Raw genomic sequence first — 14,159 nt, forward strand, 5'->3', positions numbered from 1 at the left:
TTGTGTGGTGTTTTAAATGACTAAGAAAGAAAAACAAAGCCATATAAGAGTATGTTTGCTGTACACTGCCACCATGTTGGTGTGATTGTCCCCCCAGGTCACTGCCACGACTCCTCCACCATGCAGCCACCCAGGGGCCTTCAGTTCACACTCGGAACCAACAGCACTCCCGCTGTCAAGGATACCATCGTCATGGCCAATCTGGTGATATATTTCTTTATGTTTCAGCTAGTTTTGTATGCCTATTAAGCAAGATTTAATTGAGAAATCATTAGTTAATATAACTGATTACTATTCTCCTCATTTCAGTCATGCTGTTGGCCACTGTTGTGACACTGTCAGACTGTCCTGACAATGTTGGTCACTGTTGTGACACTGTCAGACTGTCCTGACAATTATGGCCACTGTTGTGACACTTTCAGACTGTCCTGACACTGTTGGACCAAGTCCTCACAATGATGGACACTGTTAAACCAAGTCCTCACAATGATGGACACTGTTAAACCAAGTCCTCACAATGATGGACTCTGTTGGAACAAGTCCTCACAATGATGGACACTGTTGGACCAAGTCCTCACAATGTTGGACACTGTTGTGACAGTGTTAGACTGTCCTGACAATGTTGGACCTAGTACTCACAATGATGGACACTGTTAAACCAAGTCCTCACAATGATGGACACTGTTAAACCAAGTCCTCACAATGATGGACACTGTTAGACCATGTCCTCTCCATGATAGACACTGCTAAACCAAGTCCTGACAATGTTAGATGCTGTTGTGACTCTGTTGGACACTGTTGTGTTGTAGGGTTACTTTCAACTCAAGGCTAACCCCGGAGTGTGGCAGCTGCAGCTCAGAGAAGGGCGCTCAAGGGAAATCTACGACATCAACAGGTAGGGGAATGAAGATAGGACCGACCTGTGACAGATGCAGAAGTATCATCAGTGCAGGTACACAGTAACTTGTCTTCACCTGCCTGCCTTTGGTTGTCATTCGCATAATTGACTGTTTCAGCCATGACTTCACAGACACTCCCAAAGGTTCTACTGATGTGGTGGTTGCCATTAGCAGCTTCAAGAGCAAGATCATCAGGGTCAAGGTGAGAACATGACAGGAAGTAGGATGTGCTATAGTGTACATTTGGGGTTTGCCCTGAAAGAAAGTAGGATATACTAGAATGTATATACAGGGTTTGCCCTGACAGAAAGTAGGATGTGCTAGAAGATACATACAGGATTTGGCCTGACAGGAAGTAGCATGTACTAGAATGTACATATGGGATTTGCCCTGACAGGAAGTAGGACATTCTAGAATGTAAATACAGGATTTGCCCTGACAGGAAGTAGGACGTTCTAGAATGTACATACAGGATTTGCCCTGACAGGAAGTAGGATGTGCTAGAATATACATACATAGTTTGCCCTGACAGAAAGTAGGGTGTGCTAGAATGTACATACAGGATTTGCCCTGACAGGAAGTAGGATGTGCTAGAATGTAGTGTTCTGTGCTGGCAGGTTTCGAAGAAGGCAGACAAGCAGAAGGAGCAGCTCCTGCAGGACTCGGATGAGGGCCAGGGATTGTGGGATTCCATTTCCAGGTCAGTGGCATCGTATGTCCTGAAGTAAGTACTGTGCTCTATTGGTGTATTTGTGTGTTCACATAGAGGGCTAGTGTGTTTCATCCCCAGCTGCCCTCTGATGCATGCTGGAGTAAGTAGCTGTACCCTCGTGCAGAGCGCTTTGTCTGTGTCGGACGTGTCCTTCATGTGTCTGCTCAACCTGTGATTGTATTGTGCAGATGGAAATGTTTACTTCAGGATACAGATTTAGAGCTTTCTTTGTCCTTATCTACACAGTACATAGTCTAGCCCTCAGGTCAGGCAATAAACCCTTGCACACAATGTCATAAATGATACTTTACATACACCAAGCCTACAGTGGGCACGCAACACCTTGCATCCGTAGCATACAGTGGACACATCATACCTGACACCCCTAGCGTACACTGGACACACCACACCTGACACCCCTATCATACAGTGGGCACACCATACTTGACACCCCTAGCATACAGTGGACACACCATACCTGACACCCCTAGCATACAGTAGACACACCATACCTGACACCCCTAGCATACAGTGGACACACCATACCTGAAACCCCTAGCATACAGTGGACACACCATACCTGACACCCCTAGCATACAGTAGACACACCATACTTGACACCCCTAGCATACAGTAGACACACCATACTTGACACCCCTAGCCTACACTGGACACACCATACCTGACACCCCTAGCATACAGTGGACACACCATACCTGACACCCCTAGCCTACACTGGACACACCATACCTGACACCCCTAGCATACAGTAGACACACCATACTTGACACCCCTAGCCTACACTGGACACACCATACCTGACACCCCTAGCATACAGTGGACACACCATACCTGACACCCCTAGCCACACTCCGGCGCAGTGGTGACTCAGCATAACACCACTGCCACAGGCTAATTTGCATATCACGTGACCGGACTTTTCTCTTGTTTGTAAACAAACGCGCTTTTTCAGAAATCAGTATAGAACGGACTAATGCAAGTAGTTGGGGGCGCTTTACATATTGTTTTGCATAATTATATAGATATGCTACTACAACAGCGACAGTGAGTTGCATGACAATATATATTTATACATCAAGGGACCGTATTGCTAGCTCTCCGTTGGGCTTCAATGACAGCTTGTGGAGCTGTACAACCAATGTAAACAAAGGATAACTACGCAAAAACAAGTAGATGTTCACGTATTAGGATACTTTCTTAATGAACCGTAACCATTCTTTGACATTTGTTTATGAAAATGTGTAGACTTGTCAAACATGAAACGGATGAAAAGCATATGCAATATCTTGAATGGACTGTGAAAGATGTGACGAATCGTCACATGGCGCTGGCCTGTGGCAGAAGTACTATGCTGGCTGACTGCCGGCCGCATGGAACTCTGGGTAGGAGAGTGACCCCAAGCATACACTGGACACACCATACCTGACACCCCTGGCGTACAGTGGTCACACTATACCTGATACCCCTAACATACGCTTGAAAAGTCCAGAACAGACATCACTATCACACAGTGGTCAAAAGAATCCGGAAGTTTTCAAGATATTCGTTATATATTTCAGTGTGCTTATGCCATAATGTCTATAAAACTGTCTGTTATTTTTAGCCTACAGTTTGTAGTTAAAGCGGTTGTTTCATAATTAATCACATTGAGGTACTTTTTTTTTTATACAAAGTAAAATTGATGAAAATTCCAACTGTAAGTCTAAGAACAGTAATTGATGACTGGTAAGGGTGCTGAATGTTGCTGCTTCACTTGTCTGCCCAGCTGGTGTGTGCTGCCGTGTGGAACTGCTTGTAGACATAGATACTTGTTCACGTGTTGTCCGTCCTGTCGTCTGTGTTGTGAACTTGAGAACCATGTGGATATATTGACTGTCGGTGGGGGGTCAATCTATACCATGTGTACCTCATACCTGTCAGTGGGGGGAGGGGGGTCAATACCATGTGTACCTCATACCTGTCAGTGGGGGGTCAATACCATATGTACCTCATACCTGTCAGTGGGGGGAGGGGGGTCAATACCATGTGTACCTCATACCTGTCAGTGGGGGGAGGGGGGTCAATACCATGTGTACCTCATACCTGTCAGTGGGGGGAGGGGGGTCAATACCATGTGTACCTCATACCTGTCAGTGGGGAGGGGGGTCAATACCATGTGTACCTCATACCTGTCAGTGGGGGTTCAATACCATGTGTACCTCATACCTGTCAGTGGGGGGAGGGGGGTCAATACCATGTGTACCTCATACCTGTCAGGGGGGGTCAATACCATGTGTACCTCATACCTGTCAGTGGGGGGTCAATACCATGTGTACCTCATACCTGTCAGTGGGGTGAGGGGGGCCAATACCATGTGTACCTCATACCTGTCAGTGGGGGTTCAATACCATGTGTACCTCATACCTGTCAGTTGGGGGAGGGGGGTCAATACCATGTGTACCTCATACCTGTCAGTGGGGGGAGGGGGGTCAATACCATGTGTACCTCATACCTGTCAGTGGGGGGAGGGGGTTCAATACCATGTGTACCTCATACCTGTCAGTGGGGGGAGGGGGGTCAATACCATGTGGACCTCATACCTGTCAGTGGGGTGAGGGGGGCCAATACCATGTGTACCTCATACCTGTCAGTGGGGGGAGGGGGGTCAATACCATGTGTACCTCATACCTCTCAGTGGGGGGAGGGGGGTCAATACCATGTGGACCTCATACCTGTCAGTGGGGGGAGGGGGTTCAATACCATGTGGACCTCACCTGTCAGTTGGGGGAGGGGGGTCAATACCATGTGTACCTCATACCTGTCAGTGGGGGGAGGGGGGCCAATACCATGTGTACCTCATACCTGTCAGTGGGGGGAGGGGGGTCAATACCATGTGGACCTCATACCTGTCAGTGGGGGGAGGGGGTTCAATACCATGTGAACCTCACCTGTCAGTTGGGGGAGGGGGGTCAATACCATGTGGACCTCATACCTGTCAGTGGGGTGAGGGGGGCCAATACCATGTGTACCTCATACCTGTCAGTGGGGGGAGGGGGGTCAATACCATGTGTACCTCATACCTGTCAGTGGGGGGAGGGGGGTCAATACCATGTGGACCTCATACCTGTCAGTGGGGTGAGGGGGGCCAATACCATGTGTACCTCATACCTGTCAGTGGGGGGAGGGGGGTCAATACCATGTGGACCTCATACCTGTCAGTGGGGTGGAGGGGGGTCAATACCATGTGTACCTCATACCTGTCAGGGGGGTTCAATACCATGTGTACCTCATACCTGTCAGTTGGGGGAGGGGGGTCAATACCATGTGTACCTCATACCTGTCAGTGGGGGGAGGGGGTTCAATACCATGTGTACCTCATACCTGTCAGGGGGGGTCAATACCATGTGTACCTCATACCTGTCAGTGGGGGGTCAATATCATGTGTACATCATACCTGTCAGTGGGGGGGAGGGCAGTCAATACTATGTGTACCTCATACCTGTCAGTGGGGGGTCAATACCATGTGTACCTCATACCTGTCAGTGGGGGGTCAATACCATGTGGACCTCATACCTGTCAGTGGGGGGTCAATACCATGTGTACCTCATACCTTTCAGTGGGGGGTCAATACCATGTGTACCTCATACCTGTCAGTGGGGGGTCAATACCATGTGTACCTCATACCTGTCAGTGTGTGTGTGTGTGTGTGTGTGTGTTTGTGGGGGGGGGGGGGGGGGGCAGCAATCAATACTATGTGTACCTCATACCTGTCAGTGGGGGGAGGGGGGTCAATACCATGTGTACCTCATACCTGTCAGTGGGGGGAGGGGGTTCAATACCATGTGTACCTCATACCTGTCAGGGGGGGTCAATACCATGTGTACCTCATACCTGTCAGTGGGGGGTCAATACCATGTGTACATCATACCTGTCAGTTGGGGGGAGGGCAGTCAATACCATGTGTACCTCATACCTGTCAGTGGGGAGTCAATACCATGTGTACCTCATACCTGTCAGTGGGGGGTCAATACCATGTGTACCTCATACCTGTCAGTGGGGGGTCAATACCATGTGTACCTCATACCTGTCAGTGGGGGGAGGGGGGTCAATACCATGTGTACCTCATACCTGTCAGTGGGGTGAGGGGGGCCAATACCATGTGTACCTCATACCTGTCAGTGGGGAGTCAATACCATGTGTACCTCATACCTGTCAGTGGGGAGTCAATACCATGTGTACCTCATACCTGTCAGTGGGGGGTCAATACTATGTGTACCTCATACCTGTCAGCGGGGGGTCAATACTATGTGTACCTCATACCTGTCAGCGGGGGGTCAATACCATGTGTACCTCATACCTGTCAGTGGGGTGAGGGGGGCCAATACCATGTGTACCTCATACCTGTCAGTGGGGAGTCAATACCATGTGTACCTCATACCTGTCAGTGGGGGGTCAATACTATGTGTACCTCATACCTGTCAGTGGGGTGAGGGGGGCCAATACCATGTGTACCTCATACCTGTCAGTGGGGAGTCAATACCATGTGTACCTCATACCTGTCAGTGGGGGGAGGGCAGTCAATACTATGTGTACCTCACACCTGTCAGCGGGGGGTCAATACTATGTGGATATATTTGATGTTGCAATTTTGCATGCTGTTATTAGGTGAGCAGTCAACGCTTTCTGTCTCCCTTTTATCAACATTGAGAAATGTTTATTAAGGAATACACCTACAGTGGTTTGAATTTCCCACTTAGACATCATTGATATACTGTCTAATTTCTAATTAATGACTGATGTGATCAACTGCTTTGACCCCATTGCATATGTCAGTGTGAGCTACGTCATGTTTGGCTTGTTTGCTGTTTCTGAAGCATGATTCTGAAATCAGAACCAACACAGATTTCCTGTTTATTTCCTGCAGCTCATTCACTGGACAGAAATCTGATGAAGATGAAGATGAGACGCTCAACATCTTCTCCCTGGCTTCTGGACATCTGTATGAGAGATTTTTGAGGTGGGTGGTTGTCATAGCAACAGTTCAACACTAGCAGTGGCTGAGCATCAGCTGTACCTGTTTTACATCGTTCATGATGTGTCATGTTTAACAAGTTTAAGTGGCTACCTCAGAAAAGTGCAGAATGTTTGCAGCTGGCTAGGCAGCTGAGGATTATTTAGCGTGAGTATCAGACTTTGTCTGATGTCCTCTGTGAGTGCCTGACTTTGTCTGATGTCCTCTGTGAGTGCCTGACTTTGTCTGATGTCCTCTGTGAGTGCCTGACTTTGTCTGATGTCCTCTGTGAGTGCCTGACTTTGTCTGATGTCCTCTGTGAGTATCTGACCTTGTCTGATGTCCTCTGTGAGTGCCTGACTTTGTCTGATGTCCTCTGTGAGTCTCTGACCTTGTCTGATGTCCTCTGTGAGTCTCTGACCTTGTCTGATGTCCTCTGTGAGTGCCTGACTTTGTCTGATGTCCTCTGTGAGTATCTGACCTTGTCTGATGTCCTCTGTGAGCCTGACCTTGTCTGATGCCCTCTGTGAGTGCCTGACTTTGTCTGATGTCCTCTGTGAGTATCTGACCTTGTCTGATGCCCTCTGTGAGTGCCTGACTTTGTCTGATGTCCTCTGTGAGTGCCTGACTTCACAATGCTCATTGGTTACACAGGGACATGGGAGTTGTACTCTACTCCCAATAAACTAAGGTTTACCTTTAAGTCTTCTAGTGATTGATGACAGTGAAAGCCCACTGCTTGCTACAATGTTTTGCTTGTTGTCTTGCAGAATAATGATGCTGGGTGTGTTGAAAAATACAAAATCAAAAGTGAAATTCTGGTTTCTGAAAAATTATCTGTCGCCAACAGTTACGGTAAGTATAATAATGATACAGAAGATATATTTTCTGTATTTGGAAGTTTTTGTCATCCTCAGTTATCCAGTGTATTCCATTCAATGATACTCTGAACACATTCCATATCACTAAAAACAGCTATTCAATCAAATTGGTGCTAGAGAAATTCTAATTGGCTGTTTACATTGCCTGTCAACTTCTCTTTGCCAGCACACATGCTAGCTGATGTTTACATTGCCTGCACACATGCTAGCTGATGTTTACATTGCCTGTCAACTTCCCTTTGCCTGCACACATGCTAGCTGATGTTTACATTGCCTGTCAACTTCCCTTTACCTGCACACATGCTAGCTGATGTTTACATTGCCTGTCAACTTCCCTTTACCTGCACACATGCTAGCTGATGTTTACATTGCCTGACAACTTCCCTTTGCCTGCACACATGCTAGCTGATGTTTACATTGCCTGTCAACTTCCCTTTGCCTGCACACATGCTAGCTGATGTTTACATTGCCTGTCAACTTCCCTTTACCTGCACACATGCTAGCTGATGTTTACATTGCCTGACAACTTCCCTTTGCCTGCACACATGCTAGCTGATGTTTACATTGCCTGCACACATGCTAGCTGATGTTTACATTGCCTGTCAACTTCCCTTTGCCTGCACACATGCTAGCTGATGTTTACATTGCCTGTCAACTTCCCTTTACCTGCACACATGCTAGCTGATGTTTACATTGCCTGACAACTTCCCTTTGCCTGCACACATGCTAGCTGATGTTTACATTGCCTGACAACTTCCCTTTACCTGCACACATGCTAGCTGATGTTTACATTGCCTGACAACTTCCCTTTGCCTGCACACATGCTAGCTGATGTTTACATTGCCTGACAACTTCTCTTTGCCAGCACACATGCTAGCTGATGTTTACATTGCCTGTCAACTTCCCTTTGCCAGCACACATGCTAGCTGATGTTTACATTGCCTGACAACTTCCCTTTGCCTGCACACATGCTAGCTGATGTTTACATTGCCTGACAACTTCCCTTTGCCTGCACACATGCTAGCTGATGTTTACATTGCCTGACAACTTCCCTTTGCCTGCACACATGCTAGCTGATGTTTACATTGCCTGCACACATGCTAGCTGATGTTTACATTGCCTGACAACTTCCCTTTACCTGCACACATGCTAGCTGATGTTTACATTGCCTGGCAACTTCTCTTTGCCAGCACACATGCTAGCTGATGTTTACATTGCCTGCACACATGCTAGCTGATGTTTACATTGCCTGTCAACTTCCCTTTGCCTGCACACATGCTAGCTGATGTTTACATTGCCTGTCAACTTCCCTTTGCCTGCACACATGCTAGCTGATGTTTACATTGCCTTACAACTTCCCTTTGCCTGCACACATGCTAGCTGATGTTTACATTGCCTGGCAACTTCCCTTTGCCTGCACACATGCTAGCTGATGTTTACATTGCCTGACAACTTCCCTTTGCCTGCACACATGCTAGCTGATGTTTACATTGCCTGACAACTTCTCTTTGCCAGCACACATGCTAGCTGATGTTTACATTGCCTGCACACACGCTAGCTGATGTTTACATTGCCTGTCAACTTCCCTTTGCCTGCACACATGCTAGCTGATGTTTACATTGCCTGACAACTTCCCTTTGCCTGCACACATGCTAGCTGATGTTTACATTGCCTGACAACTTCCCTTTGCCTGCACACATGCTAGCTGATGTTTACATTGCCTGTCAACTTCCCTTTGCCTGCACACATGCTAGCTGATGTTTACATTGCCTGCACACATGCTAGCTGATGTTTACATTGCCTGACAACTTCCCTTTACCTGCACACATGCTAGCTGATGTTTACATTGCCTGGCAACTTCTCTTTGCCAGCACACATGCTAGCTGATGTTTACATTGCCTGCACACATGCTAGCTGATGTTTACATTGCCTGTCAACTTCCCTTTGCCTGCACAAATGCTAGCTGATGTTTACATTGCCTTACAACTTCCCTTTGCCTGCACACATGCTAGCTGATGTTTACATTGCCTGGCAACTTCCCTTTGCCTGCACACATGCTAGCTGATGTTTACATTGCCTGGCAACTTCCCTTTGCCTGCACACATGCTAGCTGATATCCAATGAACTGTGAAATAGTGCTCGGATTGTAGAGGTACCAGTGTCTATTTGAGGTTCTTTTTAACACTTATGTATGGGTTGGCTTGTACAGATGTACGATCACTGCTATTTTTAGGACTTCATACCACACATGGCCAAGGAGTATGGGTTTCAATATGAGCTGGTGCAGTACAAGTGGCCACGCTGGCTTATACAACAGAAGGAAAAACAGAGAGTTATCTGGGGGTGAGTGGCAGAGTCACCATGGGGGTGGCTATTACAGGTAGAATGTGTTACTCCAATGTCAGCACCCTATGTGGAATGTGGGGTGGGACCTCATGACCTGATGGCCCTCTAGATTGTACTTAGTCAAGTGACTGACTGCACTCCCATTCCCTGTGGGGAATCCATGGCTGTCTATTTGCAGTGCCGGGAGTGGTTTAATATGGTTACCAGCTTAACATCATGCATGATTAGAGATGTTCACCAAGTTTAGAGAGTAAGGACTGGTTGTCATCAATAGGTTTGTTTGGCGTAGACTTGCTGACTTTCACCCTACCCTGATACACCTGTAATGGTAATAGGAAAAAGGTATTCATTTACTCAAGCATATTGAAAACTGACCAGTGTTATCTTTCCTTTCAGATATAAAATACTCTTTTTGGATGTGTTGTTTCCACTGCATGTGAAGAAAATAATATTTGTCGATGCTGATCAGGTGAGAAGTTATATGTTTGTCCTATTGTGGACAGCGGTATGGAGATACCACACCAGCCTTTCTATTGCTCACATCTGGTTCTGGTTGAATGATATAATTTTGATTTCATGACAGTCACTACTAGTTGTAACAAAAAGGATGTCATTTAAATGAGTTGTTTCACCTCAACTTTGAAATTCTTACAATTAAACTGAGCTAAAGATCTGCTTTATAGTAAATGATATTAAATTTCACTGGATGCTTCTAATACTGTAGAGACAGTGGGGTAGTCTAGTGGTTTAAGCGTTCGCTTGTCACACCGAAGACCCGGGTTCAATTCCCCACATGAGTACAATGTGTGAAGCCCATTTGAGGTGTCCCCCCGCCATGATATTGCTGGAATATTGCAGCATAAAACCATACTGACTCACTGTTATACAGTAACTTCAGTCAGTAAGCTTGTCTCCTACTCTACACAGTCCTCCTCCAGTGTTTCATGTAACTTGATTCTTGTTTTCAGATTGTGAGGGCTGATTTAAAAGAACTACATAATTTAGACTTGGGAGGGGCCCCATATGGTTACACCCCATTCTGCAGTGACAGGAAGGAGATGGATGGTTTTAGGTTAGTTTTCAGCTTCTTCTCTTCAAACCTGTTTCTACATATTCAAACCTCAGTTTCCTTGTCTACAAATACAAAAAGTAATCAGAATTTGATGGATGTGTATGTTCTCTACATGTTAGGGAGTGATTGTACAACTTGTTGTTTGTTTCAGGTTTTGGAAGTCCGGCTATTGGGCCAGTCATCTAGCTGGGAGGCCATACCACATTAGGTAATTGATGGGACCGGGTATCATTAGAACTTGGTGCTCCTAGAAGTTTCAGATTCTGTAATCAGTATCCTTGAAATTTACTTATTATGTATGTCTTGTATATTGTAATTAAAACAAAGTATTTTGTGTGGACAGAAGATGCAGTTAAGTCTAAGAAGAACATTTCTTACTGAATGATAATTTGGTAAGTTGCATGAAGCATGCAGTAGTGGAATATTCCAAGTTTGTTTGTTTGTTGTTTAATGCCACATTTAGCAATATTCCAGCTATATGACAGTGGTCTGTAAATAATCGATTCTGGACCAGACAATCCAGTGATTGACATTATGAGCATCAATCCAGGCAATAGGGATTGATGACATGTGAGCGAGTCTGACCACCCAATCCTGTTAGTCACCTCTTACAACAAGCATAGTCAGTCACCTAAAGTGTCGGGATGAGCCTGAGATAATGATACGTAACTTGCTTGCAGTGCCCTGTATGTGGTGGATCTGAAGCGGTTCCGGCGTATCGCTGCTGGGGACCGACTGCGAGGACAGTACCAGGGTCTGAGTCAGGACCCTAACAGTTTGGCCAATCTAGACCAGGATCTGCCCAACAACATGATCCACCAAGTGTCCATCAAGTCCCTGCCCCAGGAGTGGCTGTGGTGTGAGACCTGGTGCTCCACGGAGTCCCTGCAGTATGCCAAGACTATAGACCTGGTCAGTTACTGCTACAACACTACCTTCTTCAGACTGAGGAGTTTCTCATGGACATTAAGCTTTGTTGCACTGAGCCACTGCCGTATGAAGCCTGACATCTGTTCTTCTGTTCACAGTGCAACAACCCTCTCACCAAAGAACCTAAGCTTAGTGCAGCCATGAGGATCGTCCCAGAGTGGAAGGAGTACGATTATGAGATCAAAGTGTTGTGGGATAAGGTGTATGGGACCAACACTCGTTTACAGACAGAATATGAAGTATCAGATACACAAAAAGGTATGGGACAGTTAAATAATATTTCTCTAGTTGAACCTTGTTTCCCACAATGCTCATATCTAATGCTGAAAGCATGGCCATAACATTGCAAGTCTCAAGCCTAGTCACACAAGATAGCTGTGGAACACACTTCTGCACCAGGCACTCTGTAACTGGAGATTCTGCCTTATTACCTTTGAATAGGATGCATCTGACACATCCGTCTTGCCAGAGTATTACATTGTTGCTCACTGTGGTGTAGATGGCCTGCCACTGTAGCCATGTCAGCATTGTCACCATACTCTTTTGCTACTGGTCCACCGTTCATTAAATGTTCGCTATAATGACTGATTTGTAGAGAACCCTCCCCTTCCCCTCTTGTTTTAATTAGCTTTCTGTTTGAAATATACCTGTAAGTACAGGTGACTTTCTTCTTTGTTTCAGATTCACTGAAAAAGGATGAGTTATAACACTGGCCCAAACTAGAGAATGTTATGTACATATGTAAAGTGTTTTGTAATATGATGTGTGGAAGTTCTCATCCTCCCTGGTGGAGAACATCATCATGTGGTGACAGGGGAACTGACTTCAAGGCTCTGTAGCGCTTCAGTTTGGACATAATTCAACATATTTAACAGTTACTGCACAAGACAAAGCTAAAACAGCTTCACATTTTTGAGAATTCCATTAGTTACTTAACCCAACAGCATCTCATCTGCGTGTGTTCCCATCAACTGCTGGTGGTGCAGCATCCCCCAGCAGAACACACAGGTCAGCATGGAATACACTGCCTGTTTCCAGGCTCAGGGAATCTAGAAACACATCGGACGTTTAGATCATTGACATTCTTCACTTATATCCTTGTTCAATGAAAATCATGAATAAATTTATCTTATGTTTATGTGTTTCATTGAGAAATTATCCAACATGTCACAATAGCATTGTCCAGCCTAGGTCTCCGCAAGTTTACCCTTTAACATGGCACCTGGATGGCGAGAAGTACAGTAGGATTTGTTGACACTTGTTTCGTTTACGTTAAGGTGTACACCATTACTGAAATGCCTTTGAAGCTCATGCTAATAGTCCAATAGTGAAGTGTTAGATGTATGTATGTCCGTCCGTGTGATTACAGCTCCTGCACATCACGTCAGGTCAGTGGTGACTGCTGGATGTGAGCGTGGACCAGGCCGAGTGTCTGTACACAGCTTGTACCTCCACCAGCACCCACAGGGAAGCACATCTAGGGGATATTGTCCTGTAGTCTTCTTTGTATGTATGGGCATCAGGTGCAGCAGTTAGAGGGACCAAGTGCAGAATAATGGCAACATTTACATGAATCAAGTCTTTCCCTTCTTTTTAGAAACCCATAGAAACCTCACCCACTAGGCATTGTCATTAATTCACATACTGTGAAACGTTGATGTGGGCTGTGGGTTCATGCTAATCATTAACCACTTTCTACACACCTTAAAATCTGAACTAGCAGTGCAACAAATTGTTAGCAGTGCAACCAATTGCTGTTTGAATAAAATGAGCTGGAAGTGCCGATGAGCCCTGCTGTAAAAGGCGACTATGCTTGTCGTAAAAGGCGACCAACGGAATGGGGTGGTCAGACTCGCTGACTTGGTCGATGCATGTCATCGGTCCCAATTGCGTGGAGCGATGCCCATGATATCAATCACTGGAGTGTCTGGTCCAGACTCGATTATTTACAGACCGCCGTTACTAAGGTGGAATATTGTTACAAACCAACCAACCATCCAATGAGCCCAGTTCCCCATGTAAGGTATCAGTTAACAACACTGTACCAACCTAGCTGTATTGATTAGGTCGTCTTGTCCAGCGGATGTGTTTGTGATGGTCTCCATGACTGGGAAATAAAGAGATCTCACTGTATAAGGTATCAACCTGTAAGTATAGGAATAGTTTGAGACAATTACACAAGTCATTAAAAGATGGATGTGTGTATGAAATATGAATGCTTGCTGACGGGTTTGGTTAACTTCATGGTCATGTGGATAGGGCGTCCGACCTCGGGTCAGAAGGTCCGTGGTTCAGATCCCATCATGGG

General features: G+C 46.0%; 1 protein-coding gene across 2 annotated transcripts in view; it reads left to right on the plus strand.

The window, feature by feature from the left end:
• The window catches only part of LOC139447092 (UDP-glucose:glycoprotein glucosyltransferase 1-like), a 68,132-nt gene extending 55,145 nt beyond the window's left edge, over window positions 1-12,987 (plus strand). For both annotated transcript variants that reach the window (XM_071228251.1, XM_071228252.1), the window contains 13 exons: window positions 98-204; window positions 810-895; window positions 1,017-1,101; window positions 1,517-1,599; window positions 6,536-6,628; window positions 7,393-7,477; window positions 9,737-9,846; window positions 10,246-10,318; window positions 10,818-10,921; window positions 11,073-11,129; window positions 11,602-11,833; window positions 11,950-12,109; window positions 12,533-12,987. In XM_071228251.1, the coding sequence (XP_071084352.1) occupies window positions 98-204; window positions 810-895; window positions 1,017-1,101; window positions 1,517-1,599; window positions 6,536-6,628; window positions 7,393-7,477; window positions 9,737-9,846; window positions 10,246-10,318; window positions 10,818-10,921; window positions 11,073-11,129; window positions 11,602-11,833; window positions 11,950-12,109; window positions 12,533-12,558 (1,301 nt within the window). In that variant the 3' untranslated portion in view covers window positions 12,559-12,987. The remainder of the gene's footprint in view (window positions 1-97; window positions 205-809; window positions 896-1,016; window positions 1,102-1,516; window positions 1,600-6,535; window positions 6,629-7,392; window positions 7,478-9,736; window positions 9,847-10,245; window positions 10,319-10,817; window positions 10,922-11,072; window positions 11,130-11,601; window positions 11,834-11,949; window positions 12,110-12,532) is intronic.
• The last annotated feature ends 1,172 nt before the right edge of the window (window positions 12,988-14,159 follow it).

Source organism: Haliotis cracherodii, unplaced genomic scaffold (assembly GCF_022045235.1).
Source record: "Haliotis cracherodii isolate W230 unplaced genomic scaffold, xgHalCrac1.p SCAF_7, whole genome shotgun sequence".
In the NCBI taxonomy this organism is placed as follows: Eukaryota; Metazoa; Mollusca; class Gastropoda; order Lepetellida; family Haliotidae; genus Haliotis; species Haliotis cracherodii.